Source organism: Parasteatoda tepidariorum, chromosome 12 (assembly GCF_982258835.1).
Source record: "Parasteatoda tepidariorum strain Cologne lab strain chromosome 12, Ptep-v5.0, whole genome shotgun sequence".
NCBI classification, from domain to species: Eukaryota; Metazoa; Arthropoda; class Arachnida; order Araneae; family Theridiidae; genus Parasteatoda; species Parasteatoda tepidariorum.
In genome coordinates this window covers 6,254,428-6,279,372 of record NC_141766.1, presented here as the reverse complement: position 1 = coordinate 6,279,372, position 24,945 = coordinate 6,254,428, and the positions used below count along the sequence as shown (strand labels likewise).

The 24,945-nt window shown below is 28.9% G+C and overlaps 1 protein-coding gene across 5 annotated transcripts in view; it reads left to right on the top strand.

The window, feature by feature from the left end:
• Positions 1–24,743, top strand: part of LOC107453362 (uncharacterized) — a 66,829-nt gene extending 42,086 nt beyond the window's left edge. For 2 of the 5 annotated variants that reach the window (XM_016070166.4, XM_016070165.4), the window contains exons 3-15: positions 1,726–1,880; positions 1,966–2,055; positions 2,770–2,853; positions 5,580–5,633; positions 5,717–5,883; positions 6,683–6,827; positions 7,269–8,059; positions 14,243–14,508; positions 15,499–15,695; positions 17,292–17,494; positions 18,815–19,111; positions 20,996–21,053; positions 23,813–24,743. In XM_016070166.4, the coding sequence (XP_015925652.1) occupies positions 1,726–1,880; positions 1,966–2,055; positions 2,770–2,853; positions 5,580–5,633; positions 5,717–5,883; positions 6,683–6,827; positions 7,269–8,059; positions 14,243–14,508; positions 15,499–15,695; positions 17,292–17,494; positions 18,815–19,111; positions 20,996–21,053; positions 23,813–23,980 (2,675 nt within the window). In that variant the 3' untranslated portion in view covers positions 23,981–24,743. The remainder of the gene's footprint in view (positions 1–1,725; positions 1,881–1,965; positions 2,056–2,769; positions 2,854–5,579; positions 5,634–5,716; positions 5,884–6,682; positions 6,828–7,268; positions 8,060–14,242; positions 14,509–15,498; positions 15,696–17,291; positions 17,495–18,814; positions 19,112–20,995; positions 21,054–23,812) is intronic. The other 3 variants (XM_071188396.2, XM_016070167.4, XM_071188394.2) reach the window with 2 other exon arrangements.
• Positions 24,744–24,945: the final 202 nt, after the last annotated feature.

The window sequence follows — 24,945 nt, the reverse complement described above, 5'->3', positions numbered from 1 at the left end:
AACCGTTTTAAGTTAATAAGCTAGAGTTGTTCAAAAGTTTCTAAACAGAAAGTGTTTACTCTAATTAAATTTCTAATATATTATAGATGTTTTCAGAACCCTTGACAATAGCAGAAAAATAAAATTAGTGAAAAATATTCGCCACAGTGTTAATAAAAAAATATTTAATGAAATGGTGCATTTACGCACCTTTGGCCAAAAATGGGTTAATTATAAAAGAAATTTTCATAATTAAAAAAAATTGTTATTTTTTTTTTAAATTAGAAGTTTTTCAATCAAATGAAACTACCTACTTTATCAGAGTGATGAAAAATTAGTGAAAAAAAATCATAGGAGAGAGATTTTGTCTAGTGTTACAAAATAAAACAACTGCAGGAATCCATAGTTCTTTCTGAGAATTAAAAAAGGCTAGGTGTTTTCCTTGCATAAGTGAATAATGGAATGTGTGAGCAGAAAAAAAAAACATTTGTATTGAGATTGTTTAAAAATATTAAGCTTTTTTTCAATAATCGATTAGAATTTTGCTGCTGTATGTTGATGTAGCTTGCAAATGACATGGATGTACAAAATATTGTGGATTGTATGTATTTAATGTATTATAATGCTAATATACTTCCAGCTTTTTTTTTTAATTTGAACATATTAAATTAAATGCAAGGTCTTTGTTCATTCTGTATGATATCGGCACACAATATTTTGTTGGTCATTTCGATCAGAGCCTGCTTAGAAAGAGAGTGAGTTGCAGTTCAGTCTAAAATTTTGCTTTGCAATGAGATGTTATGTGTTTTAGGCTGACAGACCTACCTGTGATAGTCATGCCGCTTACAACTTTCATATATTTTTTTTTTGTAAATTTATTATTTTTGTAATTTTGTGTATTTATTTTCTGTAAATTTTGTAAAAAAATGTATGTAGTTTCTCTAATTTAATCTTAAAGTTATTTATAAGTCTTTTATTATTTTAGTATGTAGGTACTAAGTTTGAACGATAGACTTACAGTCTAAATTTACAATATTTAAAACCGTTATTCAGCTATTAAAATCTATCTAAATCTATCTGTTTGTGTAATTGAGTAAACTCTATGAATTTATCATTTGTATTAAAAGTTTCACTAAATTAATTCATGATATAATCTGTAATTTTGGGTAATAATTATTAACCCAGTTGTATACTCAATCTTTTTTGCAGTCTATTTGAAACCCAATCGGCTGTTTTCAGATAATTAATATCCTAATGTCTTAATCACAGTTAAATTTGAAGCATACTTGAGCTAACCATAAGCTTCAGGTGTTATAAATTTTTTGATTTTTTTTAGTCATTAATTTTTACATAGGCGTATAGTAAGGCTTTGTGTTAGCTTGTGGTTAGATTATTCAGCAATAAGTGTACACATGTCGATTGCAAATATGTTTAAAGTTTTGTTCCAATCGATTGTCAAAATTTACTCATGGTAGTCTAAAGTCATTTTAAAAAGATAATAAATCAAAGTAGTTCTAAATATTTGAAAGATTTATTAAAATATAACACTAGTTAAAATATGAAATTAAACACTGGTTAAAACATCTTTAAATTTTAACTTTAATTTATTGCCACAAATGAGCTTAGGAGCATTTTTTGTTCAAGTTTTAAATGACTTGTTCCTAGATTCCAGTAAATAGTTCTGATTCACATCTTCAGTTGTTTTTCAGTATGATTAATTGATATCTCTTTTACTTTATACTACAGATGGGACTACTGATCAAAAACCAGCACTTCCTCCAAAACCTTTTTATGGACCACCAATTTACAGAGAACCACCCAACCCTCCAAATCATGATGTCCCCAATCATCATCATCACCCAGATATTTGCATGAACACATCTACACCACCACGCCCATCGGTAAAAATATATAAATTTATATTCACACTGCCTAGAAATGTAAAATATAAACATGTGTATAGTATTTTATTTTCATTTAATTTAGGATCCATTACCTTATATGCATCATGCTCACCATTCTGAAAGACCAGATCGACCTGGTTCTCGAACACATGCTTGGGTGCAAGAACATAAGGTACAAAAAAAGTTATTTTTTGTAATGATGCAAAAAAAGTAAAAACCTCCTTGAACAACTTCTGGATATAAGGATTCTATATAGTTTCAACTGTGAAATGCAATATTTCAGACTGAAAAAGCTTGTCTTAGATAATTTAAATGTTTAATTGTAATTTTAATAGTGTCTTAAAACATTTATAGCTTTAGCATTGAAAATCAAATTAATGATTTGTTTGTATGGATTTTAAAAAAATTATTTCAAAAACATGGTTTTCTTATTGATTAATTACTTTAATTTTATTATCTTAATGCTGAATCAAATATGAATGTAAGCTTGTATAAAAAAGCACGTTTTATGACATTTACTTGCTTTAAATTGTTACCTAAATTTGCATTTTAAATTTTTAGAAATGTTAGTTTTTGGTGCACAATATGTTCAACAAAAATATGGTCCGGAATTCTGAAGTTTTTTTGGAAAAGTAAAAAAAAAAAATGAATGAAATGCTATGCAAACATATTCTTATTAAGCTAAAAGCAAAGTTATATATGTATTTAATTATTATTGAAATAGTCATGACATTGGACAGTTAAAACTTATAAGTTGACAATTTCTCACTAAGTTAAATATAGCTTAACTGCTTTAAATTAAAAATTCTTCGAGTTTTTTATTTCACTTTTGTTCTTGTGTTATATTTAAAATTTGTTTATTATTAAAAGTTATATTTAATCCTAGACTTCTGGAAAACTTGTTGGTGAAAAATGGTCTTCCCTTCAAAGGAAACTCCGATCTTTTCTAACACAATCTACTTCTAGTAAAGTATGTTTCGAGCTCAGTTAATTTCTTATCTATTTTCAAGTGCTTTTAAATATTATATATATTTTTTCCTTTCTATGAGCTTTAATAAAATTTCTCTCTAATTGTTAATTATGAAATATGTTCCGTAATTATCAGTTTGGATAATTTAAGTTAAATCATCTATTTCCTCCTTTGGTTTAGTTCTGCCATTTTTCCCACTAGATGTAACATATGTTTTTAAAGAAGGTTATTAATAGCTATCAGCTTTTTTATTTTACAGGGCCTTTTTTATTTTTACTTTTTTATTTTTTTTCCGCCTCTTACCGGATTTTCAGCTTTTTATGTTTTTTTTAGATAAATTTTCCTCTTTTTCTGCCTTTTAGTCACCATTTCGAGAATCTTGTATATTCTAACATGAAACACTTTTCTTACGAAAACTAATTTTCCTCCTTTTCAGTACGAGGTCACCTTTTATATTAGCCAGTAAAATTGCATGTTTTCTTCTAACAGGGACAACAAAATATGATAAAACATATTCTTTGTGACATTCAGTGACAAAACCAGATATTTTATACTTTTTAGCATCTTTCTGTCGTAAATTGCGAAAACGTCTTAAGGAAATTGGAACTAACTTTAAAAACTACTTATGTTAAACAATTGGTGGTGTATGGTTTTGATTTTTTTAATATACATTTTCCCATACATAATTTTCGCTAAAGGAAGGGAGGAATTGTGTTCCGCATCGAAAATCTCGTAATTTCTGTGGGGCTGAGTTTTCTTTGCTTTGCCTTTGGCATATATATATATATATGTGTATATATATATATTTAGCAAAAATTCAGCTTTTAAAAAGTTTCACTCTTTCTTATCTTTGTTATCTATGACAACATGTTTTTTCGATCATTGCTCTAACGATCCTTCACTGACAGAATTTCTCACTAATCATCTTCATTTTTGTAATATGCATTTAGTTTTCGCCCGATATGTAATGTTTCTCCAAGTTTTAAAAATGTTAGTTGTGCTAACTTTATTATCCTTAATGCTTACCAACTAGTTATTTTAATTTTACTATTATACATAGGCAAGTTTTGTTTTTATCAATTGACTTGTGAGTTATGCTTGCAATTTCCTAGTTTCTACATCAATCATATTTCATACGCAAATATCACTTTGTGTATTTATGCGATTTCAAAATCAAGCATCATAATTTGTGTTCACACGGTTTAAAAATCACGCACCAAGGTTTGTATTTATGTGATTTAAAAATAAAGTTACGTGATTTAATGCATTGGGATTAGTTTTCTCACCATTTAATATCAAACATTGTTATTTCATATTCATGCTATTTTAAAATCAAACATTATGTTTTCTGTTCACGTGGTTTAAAAATCTCATATTATGATTCGCATTTATGTGAATCAAGAATAAAACAATATAACTCTCATTTACTTGATTTTAAAATCACACAATGTGATTCGTAGTCTTATGATTTTATATCAAGCATCGCAGTTCGTATTTACAGGATTTAAAACAAACTATTGTGATTTGTGTTCACATTGCTGAAATATTACTCCTCGAGATTCGTATTCATGAGGTTTCAAAATTTTATAGCACGATTTGTACTTACAGAATTGTGATTCATATGAACATGATTTAAAAATTACATATCACAATTCATATTTACATGAATTTAAAAATCAAATGTTATTCACATTCATGTGAATTTAAAATCAAAAATTGTGTTTCCTATTCTCGCGATTTTGAAATCTAACATAGTGATTCGTGTTCATGCTGTTTAAAAATCTCACATCCCAGTATCATACCTTTTAGACTTAATTTTTTTCTGGGATATCATATCTGGATTCATATTCTGGAATTTCCACCTTTTATGTTTTTCTAACCACTGTCATCCTTAATTTTAAAATGATGTTTTTCAAATTTATATTATGCTGATTGAACCCTATTTATTCAAACTGTTAATATCTATCAAATATATATATATATATATATATATATATATATATATATATATATATATATATATATATATATATATATATATATATATATATATATTTTGTATAAGAAAATATTTCATAGTTAACTTGAAGTGAGATTTGGTAAATTGTCTAAATGGCAGTTTGCAAGCACTGTAATAAGTTTGTTTCTTTTCAACAACATGCAAAATAATTTGTCACTCTGTTAAATTTCTGAGTGAGCATTACTGAAATATTTAGTATTTTTTTCCTAAACAAGTCAAATTTATGTTTCAGAAAAACAGAATGACTTCTATTTGCAGCTTCCATAATTTTACATTTTAACTTACATCTACTGATTATTTCTGCATTCAATTATTAAAGACCTTGAAGTCCTAAATTTTGAAACATTAATTTAAATTTTAATTAAACCAATTTTAAATTTTTTGTTGTATGCATTTTTTATTTTATTTAATGGTTTGCATCAGGATTTTGACTTTAAGATTGTATAAAAAACAGCAACAAGTTAGCTCAATTGTTTTTAAAATAAATAAACTGCTATATATGAAAGGGGCAGAATTGTATAGTATCCTTTTTAGTGCCATTTTTGCATTTTAGAGCATAAAAGAAAACTAGTTTTTACTAAACTAGTTTGTGTTAAAAAACTTGTTTGCTACCTGCTTTCCAAGTTTAAAGGTGTATACTATAATTATATTTTTAATCTCAATTAACTACTTGAATTTAAATTTTAAACAATTTTCTTTTGAGTAGGAGCTTACTGAGTTAGAAAAGGGACCAAATGATGAGGAAAAACCTAGAATTGAGGTATTATTTGAGTCTTACTTAGTAACTTTTTTGTGTTAATGTGTCATGAATATTTCCTTTTCCTATATTTATAACATTTTCAGGAGTCTCAGGAATATAGTATGCCTGGGTTTAATGCAAATCCTTCTTCAGTTGCTGACCAACGTTTAAGTTACATATCTTCTTCTTCATTCAGTGGGAATAGTGTTGCACTTAGCCTTTCTCAACCTGTTACTCATATGCATCACTGTAGACCATATCAAGTTGAAAGGTACTACCTGATTTTATGATTTTTTCATGGCATTATTTTTACTGCCTGGTAAATTTACCATTTTGCTATGCTGTAGCTAATGAAAAAACAGTAAGTTAAATATATGTTGATATCAGTCGAATGATTATATAAGTTGTACATATAAACATATTATTAAAATCTGCACTTCTTTCGTGGACTATCTGTTCAAAGTTGAAATTTAAAATAAATAAGGTATTATTTGATTACTAAATTAGCTTAAAATAGATATTCTCTTAAAATTTAATTAAAATAAATATCTTAGCATATCTTGATATGTTTTTTTAATGGAGATTTTTAATGCATCATAAACACCATAGCTCTCGATTTCAAAACATTAAAAGTAGTTAATATTTCTAAGCATATATTTATGATAATTTCTTTTTGTGAGGTTTTTAATTTTTTGGGTGGTGGAAAAAATTACAGTTCAATTTGCAGTTAACCATTCTTGCTTTCCGGATTTTTGTCCAGTATATTTAACAATATTATTTTTTACTTTTGTTACATTAGTTGAATTATTTTTCATAAAAATTATCTTTTCCAATCCTTATTCTGTATTTGAAGACTTTTAAATATTTTATATGTTAAGTTATGTTTATCACCTGGGTACCAAAAACGTTTTCTTAAAAAAGTTGTTTTGGATTTTTAAAAATTTTTTTATTGAGTATAATGACTTCTGGACATGTAGTACATTGTTATGTTTTACTCTTTCTACACATATATTATAATCGTATTCACAAACCTTTAAGTTATTTAATTCTTATTTTGACTTCCTTTTCAGACACCCTTTTGCAGCTTCAACCAATGTTTCTGAACATGAACATGACCATGAAGAAGCTACTGATCCAGATCAGTTACGTGATACATGCAGCAAATTTTTTGCTCGAGAACAGAGAATTAGCTGGTCAAATTATCTTAGTCCAAGAGTAAGACAGCATTTGTTTTATTATTCAAAAAAAATTTGCAGTACCCAATTCTGTTTTATTTGTTTTTATTATAAAAATTATGTTTTATGAATTAAGTTGCCTGCCTTAAATGATTGAGGTAATGCCTAAAAAACTTTTTCAAAAGACCTAACATAATTTTTAAATAATTAAATTCCAGGTTTTACTGTTTTGTATAATTTTATAAGTATGTGCTTAAAAAGTCTTAAAAGCACAAATAGAAATAGTTGTTGAAAGGCATTTTTAATTATGCTTGAATTTTAATTGTCCTAATTTAGTTATGATATTTAAGTCTTAAAAATTCTGACTAGCATTTTAACATCTAAATATTTATCCAGGAAAACTTTTGTTTACTGTGCAGTTAAGATTTTTTGATAAATTTGTATATATTTTTTTAATTTCTTTTTTATTACTCTTTTATAGAACTGCTATTCTAACAACATCAAATCATCTTATGATTATGATAAGTTAGTGCCAAAAGAAGTTATTGGGCGACCTTCCCAGGAAAAAAGGCCTGAAGTACCAGTTAATCCTGAGGCTATTTATGGAGGTATAGCTCCTTTTCCTAGTTTTAGTAGAACTCATGACTCTGTATCACAACCATCTCAATCACAGCAACCTGATTTGCAATCAGGAGTTGCAAGTGGAGCTTGCTATGCCAAATCAGTACACAACACAAATGAAGAGAGTTCTATACCAGCTCCTTCCAATGAAGTTAAAGTGCCAAATAAAAGTAATGAAACTGTATCTCCTGATAATTTGCAGCTTAATTCTACAGATTGTGGTGATAGTGCTGAAGTGTACAAATCTTCTTCTGAATCAGGTAGAGGTACAATGCACAGTAGTATGCATGGCTCCAAAAGTGTTGTTTCTCCTCACAGTAGTGGTGTTAGTGTTGCAAGCAATTTAGATACCAGTCTGGATTCTGATCACAGTGTCAATGGTGGTATCTGGGATCAACAAGCTCGTGAATGTCAGGATAAACACTATACTAAGGATTGTCAAGTTAGTAAAGTTAGGCATGTATATGAGACGCCAAATACATCTATGACTTGTAGACAGACTAATGAAAAAGATGAGCAGAATGATGTATCTAGTGAAAGTCTTTATGATAATCCCTCTCATCAAGCTGTTTCCCTTGCTGCTTCACCTCTTGCAAGTGCAGAAAATTCTCCAAAATTACCATCAAGATCCAAGTATAAATTTTCAATGAGGTATGTGATATTTTTTATTGTATTTTTCCAAAATTGATTGCATTCTTAACTTCATTCTCTAATTAGAGTTGGATAAGTTAACATTTCTGTGAAAAAGTTTAATTATTTCAGGTTTCTGCTGGCGACTAAAAAGTGACTGTTTACTATTTTTCTTTCTTTTCTTTTACCTTTGGCAACTATGGCAAAAAGTTGAAATTTCTATCAGATTTAGACAATTATTTTTTCATATATTGAAGTGAAAAAATAGATAAATATTTTTATGCTTTTATTCATGAAACAATGGGAGTAAGGAAAATTGAAGTTTGACAATTAGAAGGGAAAAGAAAAAGCATATGTTCTTTAGAGTTGCTACAATGCGACCAGTTTCTGTTTGCCAAATTTTTCGTTGCATTGAGGGTGGAAATGTATCATAGTTGGCAGAGAGACTAATAATTGGATTCATTTTCACTCTGTACACTGTTTCATCGACCTTTAAATCTGCTACATTAGCTTTATTATCTTTAATATTTAACTATATGCTACTTTGTTAATACGGAGAAGAATTTTTTTTATCATTTCTATTCAGCTTTCTTCATGCAATTTTTATAGTACATGGGCAAAATGTAATACTTCAGATTCACTTTTATTCTCCGCAAATTAAGATTCGCACGTCACTGCAGGCTTTGGGATGTATAATCTATGTGATCTTTAAGTACCTCATTTATCAAATTTTATATACAAATAATGTTTATTATAAAATATTTGATCAATGTGGTTCTCGGAGATCGCATAGATTAAACATCCCAAAGCGTGTTGTGATATGCGAAGTAATGCAGGTTTGAATCCAAATAGTACCTGGTTGATATGAATTCTGCTCTAGGCTTTTACACCAAGCATAGTGCTAACTAAAAAATATCAGCAGCTGTAAGTGGATCATGAGTTAAAATTCTCTTGCTATTGAGCTGACTGTGGGAAGTTTTTGTGGTACCACACGATGTATCACATCCTGAGATTAAAATTTCTGTTTAAATTGGTTTATCCAAGGTTTTTGACAATTTTTCTCTTTTGAGTGAGAGTAAAATATTAAAATTTCATGGTAATGGGATCAAAGATATGGTTTTCTTATCACATCTATAATTAAAGAAAATCAACCTAATGCTCAAGATGTATTAGAAAACAAATAATCTAATTTTTCCCTCACCAAAGCATAAGTAATTCCTTATAACCTGTTATAATATTTCTAAATTTAATGTCTCCCATTAATAAGTTTTTCTCCACATCAATTAGTGGTGATAAATTATGGTTGTTTGCAGATCAATTATGTGGTAAACAGTGTACCCCTTTTTTTAACATGGTGAGTGCTAGATAATAAAGACCACTTTTGGTGTATTGTTTAATGCCTGTTTGCTTAACTAAACATTTGATAACTTCAAATCATCCCATAATACTCTACACTTAGTATAATAATAATATGCTTAACATTGAAAACAAATGCATTCATTCAGATTAAAATTGTTGGGAAACTTGACAAACAGAAATTCTTTATTTTAATGTTAGGAATCAATTCAGTAAATGTTAAAAATAATTTTAGACTACTTTAGTACATCATTTAACTTTCAAATAAATTTATTCATCTTTCAAAGTAACTGATATGATTTTGCTGACTATGTAAACTTAGCAATATTTGCATGGGATGAAACCTTTTGACATCCTTTCTTAAAGACAGCCTTGTCTATATGGCATTTGTAATTATGAATTGTAATTTTTTTCTTTAAACTAATGTATTTAAGGGGATTCCCTCGCCTGTCTACTCTTTAATCTAGCTCTGGAGAAATGTATCAGAGATAGTGGATTAAACCGAAAAGGCACCCTTTGGAATAGATCAGTCCAATTACTGGCATATGCCGATGACATCGATGTCATAGGAACATCAGAGAGAGCTGTGAGAGAGGCCTTTCTGTCTCTTGAAACTTCTGCCACAAATATGGTCCTTACCATCAATGAAGATAAAACTAAATTTATGGAATCTCCAGCCACAACTGTAAATCATGATCCTTTATTCATAAATGGTTACACCTTTGAAAAGGTTAATGAATTCAAATACCTTGGAACAATGATCAATCACCAAAACAGCATAAAAACAGAAGTAGACAACAGAATTAAAATGGCAAACAAGTGTTTCTTTGGACAAAGAAAGCAATTAGGATCAAGCCTAATCAGTCGAAAAACTAAAATTAAAATTTATAAGACTCCTATTCTACCTGTATTGCTCTATGCAAGTGAAACATGGACACTAAACGCAAACACTCAGCGTACTCTTGGTGTTTTTGAAAGGAAAATCCTTAGAAATATTTTTGGCCCAGTACAGGAAAGAGGCTGTTGGTGAATCAGATACAACTTTTAATTATATAGACTCTATGGACAGCCACAGATAGTGCAGGTCATCCGAAGCAATAGATTAATATGACTTGGCCATATCTGGAGAGGTCCAAAAAATAATGCAGTCCGAATCACCACTGCTCACCTTTAAAAATCATTCGGAATCTCGGGCTAGAGGAAGACCTCCAACTAGATGGCTGGATGACACTGCTAAAGATATAAAAGTATTAAAGATAAACAACTGAAAAAAAGTCGCCATGGACAAGAGGCGTTGGAGGCTATGTGTGATTGAGGCAGCCAAGGCCTGTAAGGGGCTTTCTTGCTGAAGAAGAAGAATGTATTTAATATATATTGCATATATCTGTTAATTTGCGCAATATTTAATAAGTAAAATTTTCATTTTCAATTTTGTATTTACTGTACAAATTTACAGATATATTTTTCTTCATATTTTAGGACTGTTCCTTTCGGAATTTCAGGTACTTTTTTGCTTGCCTCATTCAGCTCCTAACTATTAATATAACTTTTATTGTTACTCATACTAAAATTCCTACACTTAGAATTTCTTTACCTTTAGTTAAGTGCGTCAAACAAACTTTTGCATATTAGGCATTTAAGGTAGGAGTGTACAACCTTCCAATGAAGGGCCGCCTGATGAAGTATTCATTCAGACGTATTGACAGCAATTTTTATATAAACATCATTGTTCTAGGCACTAAATTCTTTTTTTCAGTTAACCTTGTAATATCTTTGCATAAAATTAAATACTTATAAATGTTTAAAATTTGAAACTGCAAAACAGATTATTTAGGAAAAAAACAGAATCAGAAAATCAGAAACAATTTATTAGAAAAAAATTAAATAAATTGAAATAAACTTAAGAAAAATTTATGTTTCTTTTTTATCATATTACATAATACAAAAGTCCATTTAAACATAAATTTTAACATTAGAAAAATTGTTCATAGAATTAAATTAAAAAATAAATATTCTAGTAATTAAAATAAATGTAAGATAAAAACTTTGATTTAAAGAAAGTTTTTGAGGTTAAAATTATTAAAATTAAAAGGATCAAAATTAAAAATGATGAAAAAACGCAATCGAAGAACTACATTGAGATTGGGTGAGTTAAAAACTATTTAATTTCAAATTTTCGAAATTTTTTAATTTAAGCAAAATTCTTTTTTCATTTTGTTTAGATTGCTGCCATGGGCCGCACATCGAGGGTCGGATGACCGCATATGGCTTGAGGGCCGCATGTTGGGCACCCCTAATTTAAGGGGTAAAAAAAGTATAAAACATAGCTTTTTAGTCTATGTTGACAGTTCAAATTTCACAAGATAATTGTAAACAAGTCAATTTAAGTTTAATAATAATTTTAAATTAATCAAAATTACAATCATTTTCGCTTATAAGGTGCTGGTGTTTGTAAACTCGTTGTATTAGAACCTAAATACTTTTTTTCAAATTAAATGGGGTGAGCTCAGTTTTTCATTACATAATAATTTGCTCCTAAATATCACGAACCTGGTTTAAGACATAAATAATGATGGTTCATTTTTCACGCCTTTCATCTTCCTGTAAAAAAATATTTTGTTTGTTTTCAACTATGACTTTTTTTATAGCTTGGAAAATTGCTTCTTACTTTAAGGTATGATTTTTACTACAAACAAAAATTTTATAACTAATGTTTGAGCAATTTTAAAAGTTACATGAATACTGTTAAAATATCTTATAAGAAGAAATATGTCGAGATAAGTTGTTTTCAGCTGTCATTATAATTATCTATTTATTTAAAATGATGAATAAAGTTTTTCTCTTAGATTTCTACAAAGTCTAGTTTAAAAAATTTCTTGTAGAAGTTTTATTTTGTATGCACTATTAGAATTTTTTTTCTCAATACATTTCATTAAGCAATGCAATTCAGAAAATAATTTTGAAACATGCTTTTGAAGTAACAAGTTTGACTGTATATACAATACTAATTTATATTAGTATAGTATACATTTTAGAAATTTTATAAATAAGAGTTAAGGAAGCTTCCTTAGAATCTTCTACCCTTGTTTGTGTGTATATATATATACACTGGTTATCATAAATTAAGGAAAAATCACAAAAATAGCGATAACTCTTTCAAAAGTAAGCCAAACCGTGCAAAATTTGCATATGTTGTCCACTAAGAGTAGCTGAGTAAAATTGCAATATGCAAATTAGTGGCGCTGCACTCGGCTTACGTCATCTGCCTGGAGCATAAAAGTCCAAGTTTGAGAGAAAGCACACAAATTTTACTGTGATTGCGACATTGAAAATCTGAGATAGCCAATTCGTAATAATGACCTCTAGGCATCATTTGCCTGAAGAACTACGATGGAGAGCCATCGGGAGACTAGAGGCAGGGCAGAGTCAATCAGAAGTGGCCAGATGGCTAAATGTGAGTCCATCTGTGGTTCATAGACTTTGGAGGCAATTTCAAACCACAGATTCGGCATCTAGGAGGTTCAGTCAAGGACGGCCAACTGTTACGACCAGTGCCGATGACCGATATTTGACATTAAGTGCACGCAGGAATAGAACCGCTACTCCGACACATCTTAGATCCTCTCTTGCTGCAGCCACCGGAAGGTTGGTGTCAACGTCAACTGTGCGCAGAAGGCTCCACGAAGGTGGTCTGTATGCGAGACGACCAGCCATTTGCGTGCCGCTCACATCACGCCATAGGAGAGACCGTTTGCAGTGGGCCCGACAACATGTCCACTGGACGTCAGATCAATGGAGGCCTGTTCTCTTTACGGATGAGTCCAGGTTTAGTCTAGAAAGTGACAGTAGACGTTATTTGATATGGAGAGAACCTGGGACCCGTTATCATCCATCAAACATCCGTGAAAGAGATGCATACGGAAGAGGCAGTGTCTGTGTTTGGGGAGGCATATCCTTAGGAGGGCGCACATACCTCCATGTCTTTCCAAGGGGAACCGTGAATGCTCAGGTTTATCGAGACAACATCCTTGATGCTTATGTGCGCCCATATGCCGGGGCAATTGGTGATTGCTTCCTGTTACAGGACGATACTGCAAGACCACACAGAGCTCGCATTGTTGATGATTATCTTCAACAGGAAACAATTACTCGCATGGAGTAGCCAGCTCGATCCCCGGACTTGAATCCTATCGAGCACGTTTGGGATGCTCTAGGGAGGCGTGTATCTGCCATCAATCCGCCCCCTCAGACCCTTGCCACGCTTGCAACTGCTTTACAAGAGCAATGGCTCTCACTTCCTATTGAACTGATAGACCGCATAATTGAAAGCATCACACATCGCTGTTTGTGCTGTATTGCTTCTAGAGGCAATCATATTCCATATTAAAGGTACTTTTTCTATTGCAAACCGATACTTCCAATTTGTTTATTTTATACATGTGCTAATTTCTATACTACTATTAATGTCTGATAATTTCTTTTTATGTTGTTTAATACCTTACTATGTGTTGTATATTGTGGGTAAGTTTCATAAAATTCCATGTGTAATTTCTTGAGTTATCGCGATTTTTGTGAATTTTCCTTAATTTATGATAACCAGTGTATATATATATATATATATATATATATAAATTTTAATTTACTGTAAAGCTTGTTCATTGATAGTACATAATTTCCGTTCAGCTCTTGACTTATAAATATGAAGACTTGACTATGTTTGAAAGTGTCAGTAATTTAAAATTATGTTTATTTTAAAATGATAAGTACAAAATAAAACAATGTTTTGTCAAATATTGTGTTTATTTTAATTTTTATGCTTTTTTGTAACTTTTTAAACTATAATTGCAGTGCGTCAGCTTTAAATAGTTGCAAGAAGTCAATTGATCATCAGCAGAAAACCACAGACACAGCAGTAAAAACCTCTGGTAAAAAGACAAGTATGCGTAGATCTACCAGCTCTAATCAAGTTAATTGTCGCCATCGCAGTGGTAAAAGTTCTCAGTTCAGCAAATCCACTTTTGGTGGCCATAGGTTAGGCATTGCCCATGGCAATTACAGTCCGAAAAAATGCAGCAGTTCTCCTCCATCCACGCATCATTCTAGAAATCAATTAGGTATTTTCTCTTATACTTGCTAATGTTTTACACATTTCTTTAGCTCTTATTGTTTCAGGTATTTTGTATGATATAGAAACATATGAAACAAAACAAAAATGTTTGTTAGGAATTATTAGTTTCTTCGAATTATTAGTTTCTAATTATTCTTTATAAAAAATGACACTTTAACCTATCCACAACGGGAGTTGCAAACACACTTTTGGCTGAGGCTGTGAGCTTCAGTCACTAGTGCCTGTTCAGTCCAGGGGATGTTTTGCTGTCAAGCCTTAATCCATGTAGGCACCAAAATATGAACATGTGCTGTGTGCCAAAGAAAAAAAAACAGGACTAGCTTTTGATCTAATGATGACATTCTAGGTTTCAATCTTAATGGTTCGCAGGAGTGACCTCAAATATGCTAACTAATTAGTGCAGACTGTATTTTCTTTCTCTGAATAAGCATACCTTTTTTTTGTTGATGGATTCGGATTTTTAAAGTTAAACCCCTTTTTCGAGTGGATGTGTCAACCAGCAGATGATAGTGTTTCGTGCTTGCACCTACATGTGATAATTGGCACAAAAGGGTTATAGTCTAACCCTTTTGTGCCAACACTTATTAAAAAATAATGTGGAAAAATTATGGGAAAATTTGTGAACAAATTATGGGAATAGTCTAACCGTTAGACTATTCCCGTAATTCCCCCCCCCCATCCTTCCAAAGTTTCAGTGCTTTTTGTCTTTGATGTGTTTAATGGGCATTGTTCTGTTATTGCCAAATTTTTTTTTAAATGTAATTAAAAACAGTCTTATTTATGAGATTTGATGTTTAGATGATATCTTTCTTAGATTCAATGTCATCTTGAGTTTACTAAAAAATAGAGTTCTGTATATTTTGCTTCTGCAAGCTTGACTATCATTGATGAACTGTAAAGTTTGATTTTAAAGTAAAACTGTCTATTTTTATAATAGTTGAAATATATTTTGTGGTTTTTAAATAAATTTTATTAGTTTCAGTTTTTCCATGTTACCTTGATAACGGTGACCCAGAACTTACATCCAATACAACTGGTCTTGATATGGAAAGTTTATTAGATGATGAAGAGGATTACAGTAGTGATCTTAGTGCCACAGCAAGTACTCTGGAACCAACTGAAGTGTCAATGATCAGAAAACAGCTTGAAGGCTTGGAGACAATGTATTCTGAGGTGAATTTTTTTAATTTCTCATTAGTCGAATGTTTGAAAAGTTCAATTTTTTTTGTCGTTTTTGTTTCTTCTTAATTTTGTTTTTTTACTTTCTTTCCTAAATCTTCTTAATTAAAAAAAAAATAGAACCAGAGACAAACATGTTCATTTTTACATATTTCAATCAGGTTCAAGTCCTTAAACTTGTTTAAATTATTTCATAGAATGTTTTAATGTTAGTTAAAATGTATTAAGTTATTCCAAATTGATCCGTCATTTTTATTTTGTTTAATTTGCTTTTCCAGTTATGTATGAAGGAAAAATTTAGATTAGACAGAAAAAGAAATTTTTTTTAATGAAAATGCTCAATTCTAATGAAATTATCTATGATTATTATTCCTATAACAAAGTAATTTGACTTTAAAATACATTTCCGTACTTTTATTTATTATTTAAATAATTTGTTATCTGCTGTAAGAGAAATATTCTAAATTAGATTGAATAGCATAATTTTTGTTCCTCAGTGTTTTAAAGCTGAAAGAATTTCAATTTTGTAATACAAAATATTTTTAACTCATTAATGCCTGGCAGTAAAAGATTGTTAGTATGAATTTCTCCATTATCTACTGTATATTTCTGAATATAAGTTGAAAATGTTCAAAAGTTAATGTGGGGTGTCAGCTTTTAATCGGATCCACTAACTTTGAAAATTTCCTGGAGGACATCCCCAACAGAAATACTTTTCTTTTTGTCAAATATTAGCAATAATCAGTAAATATTATGAAACATATATACAGAACATAAAGGTACATAAAATAATAGTTGTAAACAGAGTGCCTATATATAAAAATTACACTTATTCTTCACTTTATCAGTTTTATGAGCTGAGAATGAATCGTTTACCTTGGTAGGTTTTTTAAACAAAGCGGTTCTTTGTGATGTTTTACTTAAGCTTTCTCCTAAGTTAATAGATGTTGACATTAGTCAATAATGGTAAGTGAAAAGCCTGAAGAAGGAGAGAGGGGAGCAAACCTGGTTGGGTTAATAATATGATAACTATCTGTCTGGCAGTCCCTTTCCTTGGTCCTTTGTGATGCTTTACTTTAGCTTTCTGCCAAGTTGAACTGCTGATGTCAATCTCTAATGGTAAGTGAAAAGCCTAGAGGAGGAGAGAGGGGAAACAAAACAGGTTGGGCTCATGATATGACACCAATCTTTGTTGCTCATCTGAAATACTTGCTGATTAAAGAGTGGGTACATTTCCAAGAGTAGCGTGCGTGCCTACTTTTACATCGTTTTTTTACACCAGTTTTGAATTTTGGGTGAATTTCCAAATAACAAGTGTACTCCTCTGTTAAATACAGATGAGCATTTGAAACTTTTATTTTCAATCTCTTAATTTATTTAGTTTCTAAAATAAATAATATTTGGGAAATTAAGATTTTGTTTTGATTATAGTTTTTAAAAAGTAGTTTTAAATTGTTTTGTTGTTTGATTTATTTAAATAACAACTGTCTCAATAAGCTTGTTTTTACAATCTGTGCTTTTTCATAGTATATTATTCCATTAACGATAATATTCAACTTGATTCATGATATCTATGTTTAATATTTATAGATCTTACACCTTTTGGGTGTAAAAAACTCATGTAAAGCCAATCCATTTGCTGCTTCAATAGAAACATCACGTCATTCTAGACACAAATTAAACGGTAGCCTCTCATCATTAACAGGACCTAGTTCTACTAGTCGCGGAAATCATAGTTTTATGGAAAAGAGGAGTGCATCGGAGAAAAGGCGTACAAGAGAATGCAGGACAAGGTATTTGCAAAAATGCTCTTCAGTTCTTTTTTTTCCTTCCTTCCTCAACGGCACGACAGCCCCGGGTGGGCCCTGGCCTTCTCAATTAACTTCCTCCAGGCCTGCCTCCGCCTGGCAGTTGTCTTCCAGTTTGAGACTTTTAAGACTGAAAAGTCTCTTTCCACGCAGTCGGCCCATCTCAGCTTTGGTCGACCTCTGGGCCTTGATCCGATGGGCTGAGCCGAAAAGATTATGTTTGTGGAACGCTCTCTGTTCATTCGAATGATGTGACCAGCCCATTTAATTCTTTCTCTTTTTTTTGCATTGTCATAAAATCTGAGCATAATTTATTTTTCTGTGAAATCATGTGATTTGTCGATAGAAAATAATTTCTTTTTGTGTGAACTAATATTTTTTTATTTTTAACTATGAACATTACAAATAAGAATGATTATTTTTTAGATTTTAACTATCAAAAATTACATAGAAATTAATAGAAACAGCTTGAGTTTATTGATGTTGCATTCAGTTATAAATATTTCTTTTTTTCAAAAAAGGGGAAAAAATAGCGACGTTTATTTAATAAATTTTTTTAGATGTTTATTGATTTGGTTGGTAATCTTGTAGTTTTTATTTAAAGTTTTTGGTTAGAGGTTAATATTTTTTTTTTCTGATTCAGTTGACAGCAGGTTGAGGATTTAGACAAATTATTGTGAGATAGACTATGATAAATGAATGACTAAGTGAAATTTATGAGTGTTAGAACTGGTTGGTATATGTTAATCATAATATGATTTAGTTATGTGCAACCTATATATTCAACTTCTTACTTGTTGTGTGATATTTTTTCTTATATTATTTCTGCCAAAATTGATTATTTTAATAATTCTAAACTAATTGATTTTTGATGTCTATGTATTGCTAGTGAAAAGATATAAAAGAGTGATAAAAGGAAATTGAGTTGTTATCAAGAGTTTTTTTTTTACTCTCTTGCTATATGTTTCATTAACTTATACAGCATTATAAATAGAGTTTGTCCAGTCACATAATCTAGAGCAAAAACCACAAACTAAGAGCACTCCAACCATATACTCAAAGTGCTAAATTAGTGGAGGGAAAAAATTTTCAAAATGATATTTTTTTTCCTTAATGATTTTTAAATCTTACATAAGCATAGCTTGAATCCCTTTCCTTTTTGTCTGAAAAAAAATAGCAAACTTTGTATATGTATTTCTAATATTTGTATCTTTAAAAATGAAATATTTTTTTTTTTTACTCATTTGTTGCAAATTTAAGATTTTATTAGTAAATATTACAGTTATATACTTTATAATGTTTTAGTTCTGCTGGTAAACGTCTTCAAAGATTAGAGAGTCATGTTGTTACTTTAGCTAGAAGTGTAGCTCACCTTTCTTCTGAAATGAGAACTCAACATGTTCTTGTTCAGGAGCTAGAAAATATGCGGCAAGATGTGACATGGGTTCAAGAACGATTGCGATTGATGCAACTTGCTCAAGGATGTCATCCAAATAATGGTGGGGGAAGGAATCCAGCTATTGCAGCACCAAGAGCTTGGGATAATTTTCATAAAGAGGTTATAGAATTGCTGAACCCTTGCAGAGCAAAAAAATTGACTAAGTTAGTATAGCTTTTTATGTTTTGACTTGTCCAAATGTTTATGTTTTAATTATGAATGCTTATGTTTTAATTTGTCAAAACTGCATTTTTATAAGAAATAGACTGTGTAACAAATGAGGAGCTTAGTGGCAGAACCAGCTAAGTGACATTTATGAGTATCAAAGTTCATGCATTCCTCCTTTTCTTTCCGGAAAACTTTGTCTTAAGTATGTTAAGTAAACCAATCAAAAACGATTCAGAGGTAGCGTGAGCTGAAATTTTGTGGAGTAGATATTTTATCAGTATGTATCACTTAAATTGTCAAGAATTCTGTAATTTTTTTTATCTTAAAAGAGTATTCTTTTAATCAGTGCTGATTGTGGTCAAACTGTTACATCATATTATTACATATAAAGGTGTTTCTGAAATTAACTAAAAGTATTTTTAATAGTTCTCATATTAAGAATATCTAGGTATTTTTGTGGAAAAACATAAATTATTTTTAATTTTTCATTAAAGCATTGTAGTTTCACGTAAGAATGATACTTTTTAAATTATAAAACAGTATTTGGTATTTTTCTATTTTGGTAAATGATCATGATTAGTTTCGCAACTCTCATTTTTCTTCATAATTCAGTTTATTAAGTTATTACTTCACGAATTTCCGCCGTTGATCACCAATCTATTCAGTGGATATGCCACTTTTTTCTTTTCATTTTCTTAGTCTTGAATCTAGAAGACAAAAGAACATGTATTTAAAAAACATGGTGATGTTCACTTTCAAGAAGAATTATTTTTAGTAAAACTAATTAGCATTGCACAAAAAGGCGGTAAAACTACTAAAACCTTTTTAGCCTACTGTCACTGTAACTCTATTAAAGTATAATTTGCATCAACACTGCGATCTCTGTTGGCAAGAAGGAAAATAAATTTTATCCATATATCTCTGTGATTCCTTCACATGTATTCATCTGTCTTCACTAAGCCATGCCAATTTTTATCAAAAATTTGCCATTAGTTTTGCCAAATATATAAGATATCAATTCAGATTTAACTCTTAATATTTTAAGTGGGCACATATATCTTAAAGATTGCTGATGAGCCCTTTGTTATCTTCAATTTCAAAATAATATGAAAAATAAAAAAGTTTTTGGTAATTACTAATATTATGTTAATTGATACTATTTTAATATGTACTATGCATGCTAATAAAGGTATCACAATACCTATTATAAGTACTGTAAAAATAGGTTTTTTATATCCTAGCTAATTTGATAAATATCGGAGGAATTTTTTGATTATGGTAATTTTTTACTCTCATGAGTTGATCTTGAGCAATAGATTTATGCCAAATTATACTAAACATTGTTAATTTTGATTTTGCTAGGATGAACTTTTAAAAACATGTTTTGATTAATCTAATGAAATAAAGGCACCAAAAAGAGCTGCAAATAACAATAAATAAAAAAACTGGAATTGTTTTAATGTGTTCTCTTCTTTTTCTCTTGTAATGTATTACTTATTATGGTATTTTATGTAAAATTATTGCTTGGGTTAAAATTCTTTTTGTATGATTGAAATAATGCCCTTAAATTATTTGGTTTAAATATAATTATTGAATGCAATTAAATTTATTTAATTAAAATCTCATGTGTTATTACCAACCATTCTTGCAGTTTCCTATTTTTTTTAAGTATTGCATAGTTTGTCAAAATGATAACAAAATTTTATAAAAAATATTTACCATATTTTTGTCCACTCTTCTCACCTTCCATTTGGATGAGTATTTCATTAGTAATCTGTTGCCACCTTATTTTCGTCTGCAAATAATATAATTTAATGAAATGGAATAGCACATTGGTTACATTATTCTGAATTAATAATATTTATTTTTTTGAATTGCAGATTTTTTGGTGATGAGCCACCTCTAATTAGGCAGTTTCTAAAGCGGTTAGGATATGAGGTATGTTTTTTCTTGTAATGATTTTTAATGAGTAGATATAAAATGGAAAACTGATTATGTTTATAAGTTACTTATAATTATAGAAACATTCTTATTATGAAAGAGAAAATGTTAGTTTAAATAAAGAAATTAATAACTTGATTATTTTGAATAGAAACTTGTCAAAGTGCATTATAGTATATTTCTAACAGAACCTATGTTCATAAATTGTCTATGGTCATTCTAAATGTGAAAAATTCCTGAGTTAAAGTACTTTTAGTATGATTGAAATACTATCTTAAAATTATTTGGTTTAAATATAATTATTGAATGCAATTAAATTTGTTTTAATTTAGTTTTAATCACTAGTCTAAAGGCAACTTTTTATTAAATGGACAGAAAGTATTTGCAGTATAGTTTCTTAGAATTTGTAATAGTTAATTATATTAATACTGATTCTTAGTTTTAAAAAAAATTCTACATATTCAAAAGGTTTAATTACGCAACCTTATAGAAGTCTGTATGCAATATTCTTTGTTGCTTGCTGTAAGAAAGAAGAGGCTAATGTGGACAGGTTTCACAAATTTGCCAAAAAAAAACAACAAAAAAATTTATTAACCATTATTTTGAATATATTTTGTATTTTTCTAGTTAAAATGTTAACGAAAAAAAAATCATTGTCTTTATTATGAATTATAGATAAGCTAATTTGGATGTAAAGTTTTCTAATAATCTTTTTTTAAAAATTTTTTGTTAGACATGTAAATAGGCTGGGGTTGACACTTCTTTAAACTCACTCTTTAATCTAGCATTACATATTTTAAAGAATCAAGTCAAATCAATATGGAATTAATTTTAGTTTAAAACTACTGTTTTGAGTAGATAGCCTTACTTAAAAAAATTAATGTTAAAGCCTAATAAAAACTTAAATTCCAACTTCTTCATTTTAGCGAGAGTTTTTTCTTGATTATTTAAAGTGGTAGCCTTTTTTTTAATTTGATATTTCATTTTTGGTATAATAAAGTTGTTTGATGATGATTTGGCAACTAGGATATTTAAACAATTAAAATAAATATGCAACAACTGATGATAGTGAGCAGAAGTTTTTAAGTGATGGCCAAAATAAGAATTTTTACTAACATTAATTGTTATTACACTAAATTTTGTAATAATCTACAATTTCTAATTCTAGAAATGTGTAAATATTGTATCAGTGCTCTTTGAAGTTCTGAAAACTTTAAATACTGGTAACGAAAATAAAACAAAATTTGATCGTTTGCTAAATTTGTGATCATCACTGTGCATTATTTTGCAAAGTGAATATCAGCATGAGAACTGAGGGCTACTTGATCTCTAAACATTAGCATTAGAGTAAATTTACTACCACTAAAAAGTTAATCTTCACACTTACCTCTATCTCTTACTGCACATCCAGACTAGCTGTGTGTAGTCATCAGTTCTTTTATTCGTTAATTAAAAAAAAGTTAATCAAAAGTGACTCCTAAAATATGTAATAAGCATATTTATTTATAATATAACTCCTATTTTTAAATAATGATGAATTAAAATAGTTTAAACTTGCAATTAAAGCAAAAATTAAAGTTACTTTTCCACCATTTATTACTTATTTATTTGCTGCATAACTATTTCGTGTTTTGTCTTGAAACTATGTCTATGAAACTGTAACACAGTTTTGCCAATCTGCTATAATTTACAGAGTCTTTTAAACAAAAGTATTACATTTGTCTGCACTAGCCCCATGTCAAGACTACCTCCTCTCCCCTATTTCTTATGAAAAAAGATTTTTTTTTTGGAAGTGATATAAGGAAAACTATTCTAAATTTTCTTCTGTTTTATATGTTAAAATTTCTATCTCAATGCTATGGTTTTATTGTTTTGGTTACTTAATTAACTATACTGTAACAAATCGTAATCAAAAATACAAATCATTATAAAATAGTGTTAACCAAAATTATTATGTGTCTCTAAATGTTTACAAAAAATCACCATCTTATATGTTACAGATCTATGAAACTTCATGTAATGTAAAGACGTAAGTTCTATATAAAAAAAAAAAAAAAAATACCAAATAAAAGTAAATTTAAAATGAATTGGAACAAAATTTAATTTGAGAAAATTAACTTATGTTTATATTACAAAAACTAAGATGTTTTTTTTTTAGTTTTTGTAATATAAACCTAGGATACAATTAATTTGAATGTTATTTACCACATTTTTGTGAAGAATTAGTACAGAAAAGAAAAACTCGTGACAAAATGTACCATATAAATTGAACTCAAAAATTTTGAACCTTAAACCATTGTGTAACAATTGGTAAAGTTTTGCTGCTTTTCTTATACCTTTTGAACTAATTTCCTTCATATTTTGTATTAGTATAATAATTTGAATAAAGGTTTTTTGTATTAGTATAATAATTGGTTGAATTTTATTGGTCGAATATAAAATAGTAAAAACTCTCCAATTAAATAAAGTAATTCAGTGCTAAAAATTGCAAGTTTCTGACAATTATTTTAAAATATTTTGGAAAAGTAATTAGAAAAAAATTGTCATAGAAAAGATTTTAACAAAATACCAATAAGAATGCACAAAAATGCGAATTTAAGATGTTGTAATTAAATATCTATATGAATTTTATTTTTGTGACATATTATTAAGTTTTATAAAAAACCTCATAGTCTCTAGAAGAGTAAATCTATTTAATGCATTTTTATGTTGTGCTCTTATGTGCAAAATAATATATTTTTATTTTTTGTTTTTAGAAATATGCTACAAACTTTGAAACTGAAAAAATAGGAATAAAGGAATTACCATACTTAACTGAAGAACGTTTGCAAAAGATGGGAATTCCTATGGGACCTCGTATTAGAATTCTACAAGAAGCCATATCTTGTTATCCACAAAATCAATATAAAGTGTATATTGTTTAATCTATATAAGCTGTCTCAACTTTTTATTATAAAAGTTACTGTTCAGCATTTTTGTTTTTAAGGCTCATGAAATCCATTTTCAAGATTACAACATGATTTTGTGTAAGGATAATTCACAAAGAGTGAAACCCTTATTTTTAATATGTTTTTTATTTATCTAAATCTTAATCTCAGAAATATATTACACCAGTTTTTTTTTTTTTTCATTTTGTCAAATCAATGTCTAATAAATTTTGTTTTCTAATTTTTTTATGACTGGAGCTCATAGCAGTGAATTTAAGTTCTATTTGTATATAAATAAACTTTATTGTAATATTTTTTCTGTTTTTCTATTTGTAAATGTCACTTGTTTTTAAACCGTTTTTGTACTGTACATATTGTTTGAAATTTTTCTCTTATACAAAAAATATTAAAACCTTTGTGATTTTTTTTTACACCAAATAGGTTTCCAAATATTTCTTTATACAGTTGTTTTGTCTATCATTTGTATATTTCATTCCATAAATGTTGTAAAATGTAATTGTACTTATAAAATGCATGCATTGTGATAATGAACAATTTTTTTCTACTTAATTTTTCTACTCCTCATTTGTTGTAAAATGTTGTTTCATTATAATTTTTACCTATTCAATCTCATAACTACTTACAAAAAGTAGCATCATGTTTTTATTTGAATGTTGAATATACTTTTCTTGTATTATGTTGAAAATTTTATATGTATTTTTTTACAACAAATAATAAAACTGAAAATTTTTCTTTTTGATTTCTTATGATAATTTACATAGAATATAAGAAATGATTTATATGTACCAAATCAAATCAGATGAAATACTTTTTTTTTTGGTTAATGTTAAAATATGTTATTTTTATCACTTATATAAAGTTCTGAAATATGACACAAACATAATGAAACTTTTAAAAATAATATTCTAAAGAAATGTCTTAAACCTAGCTTGAGTTTAATT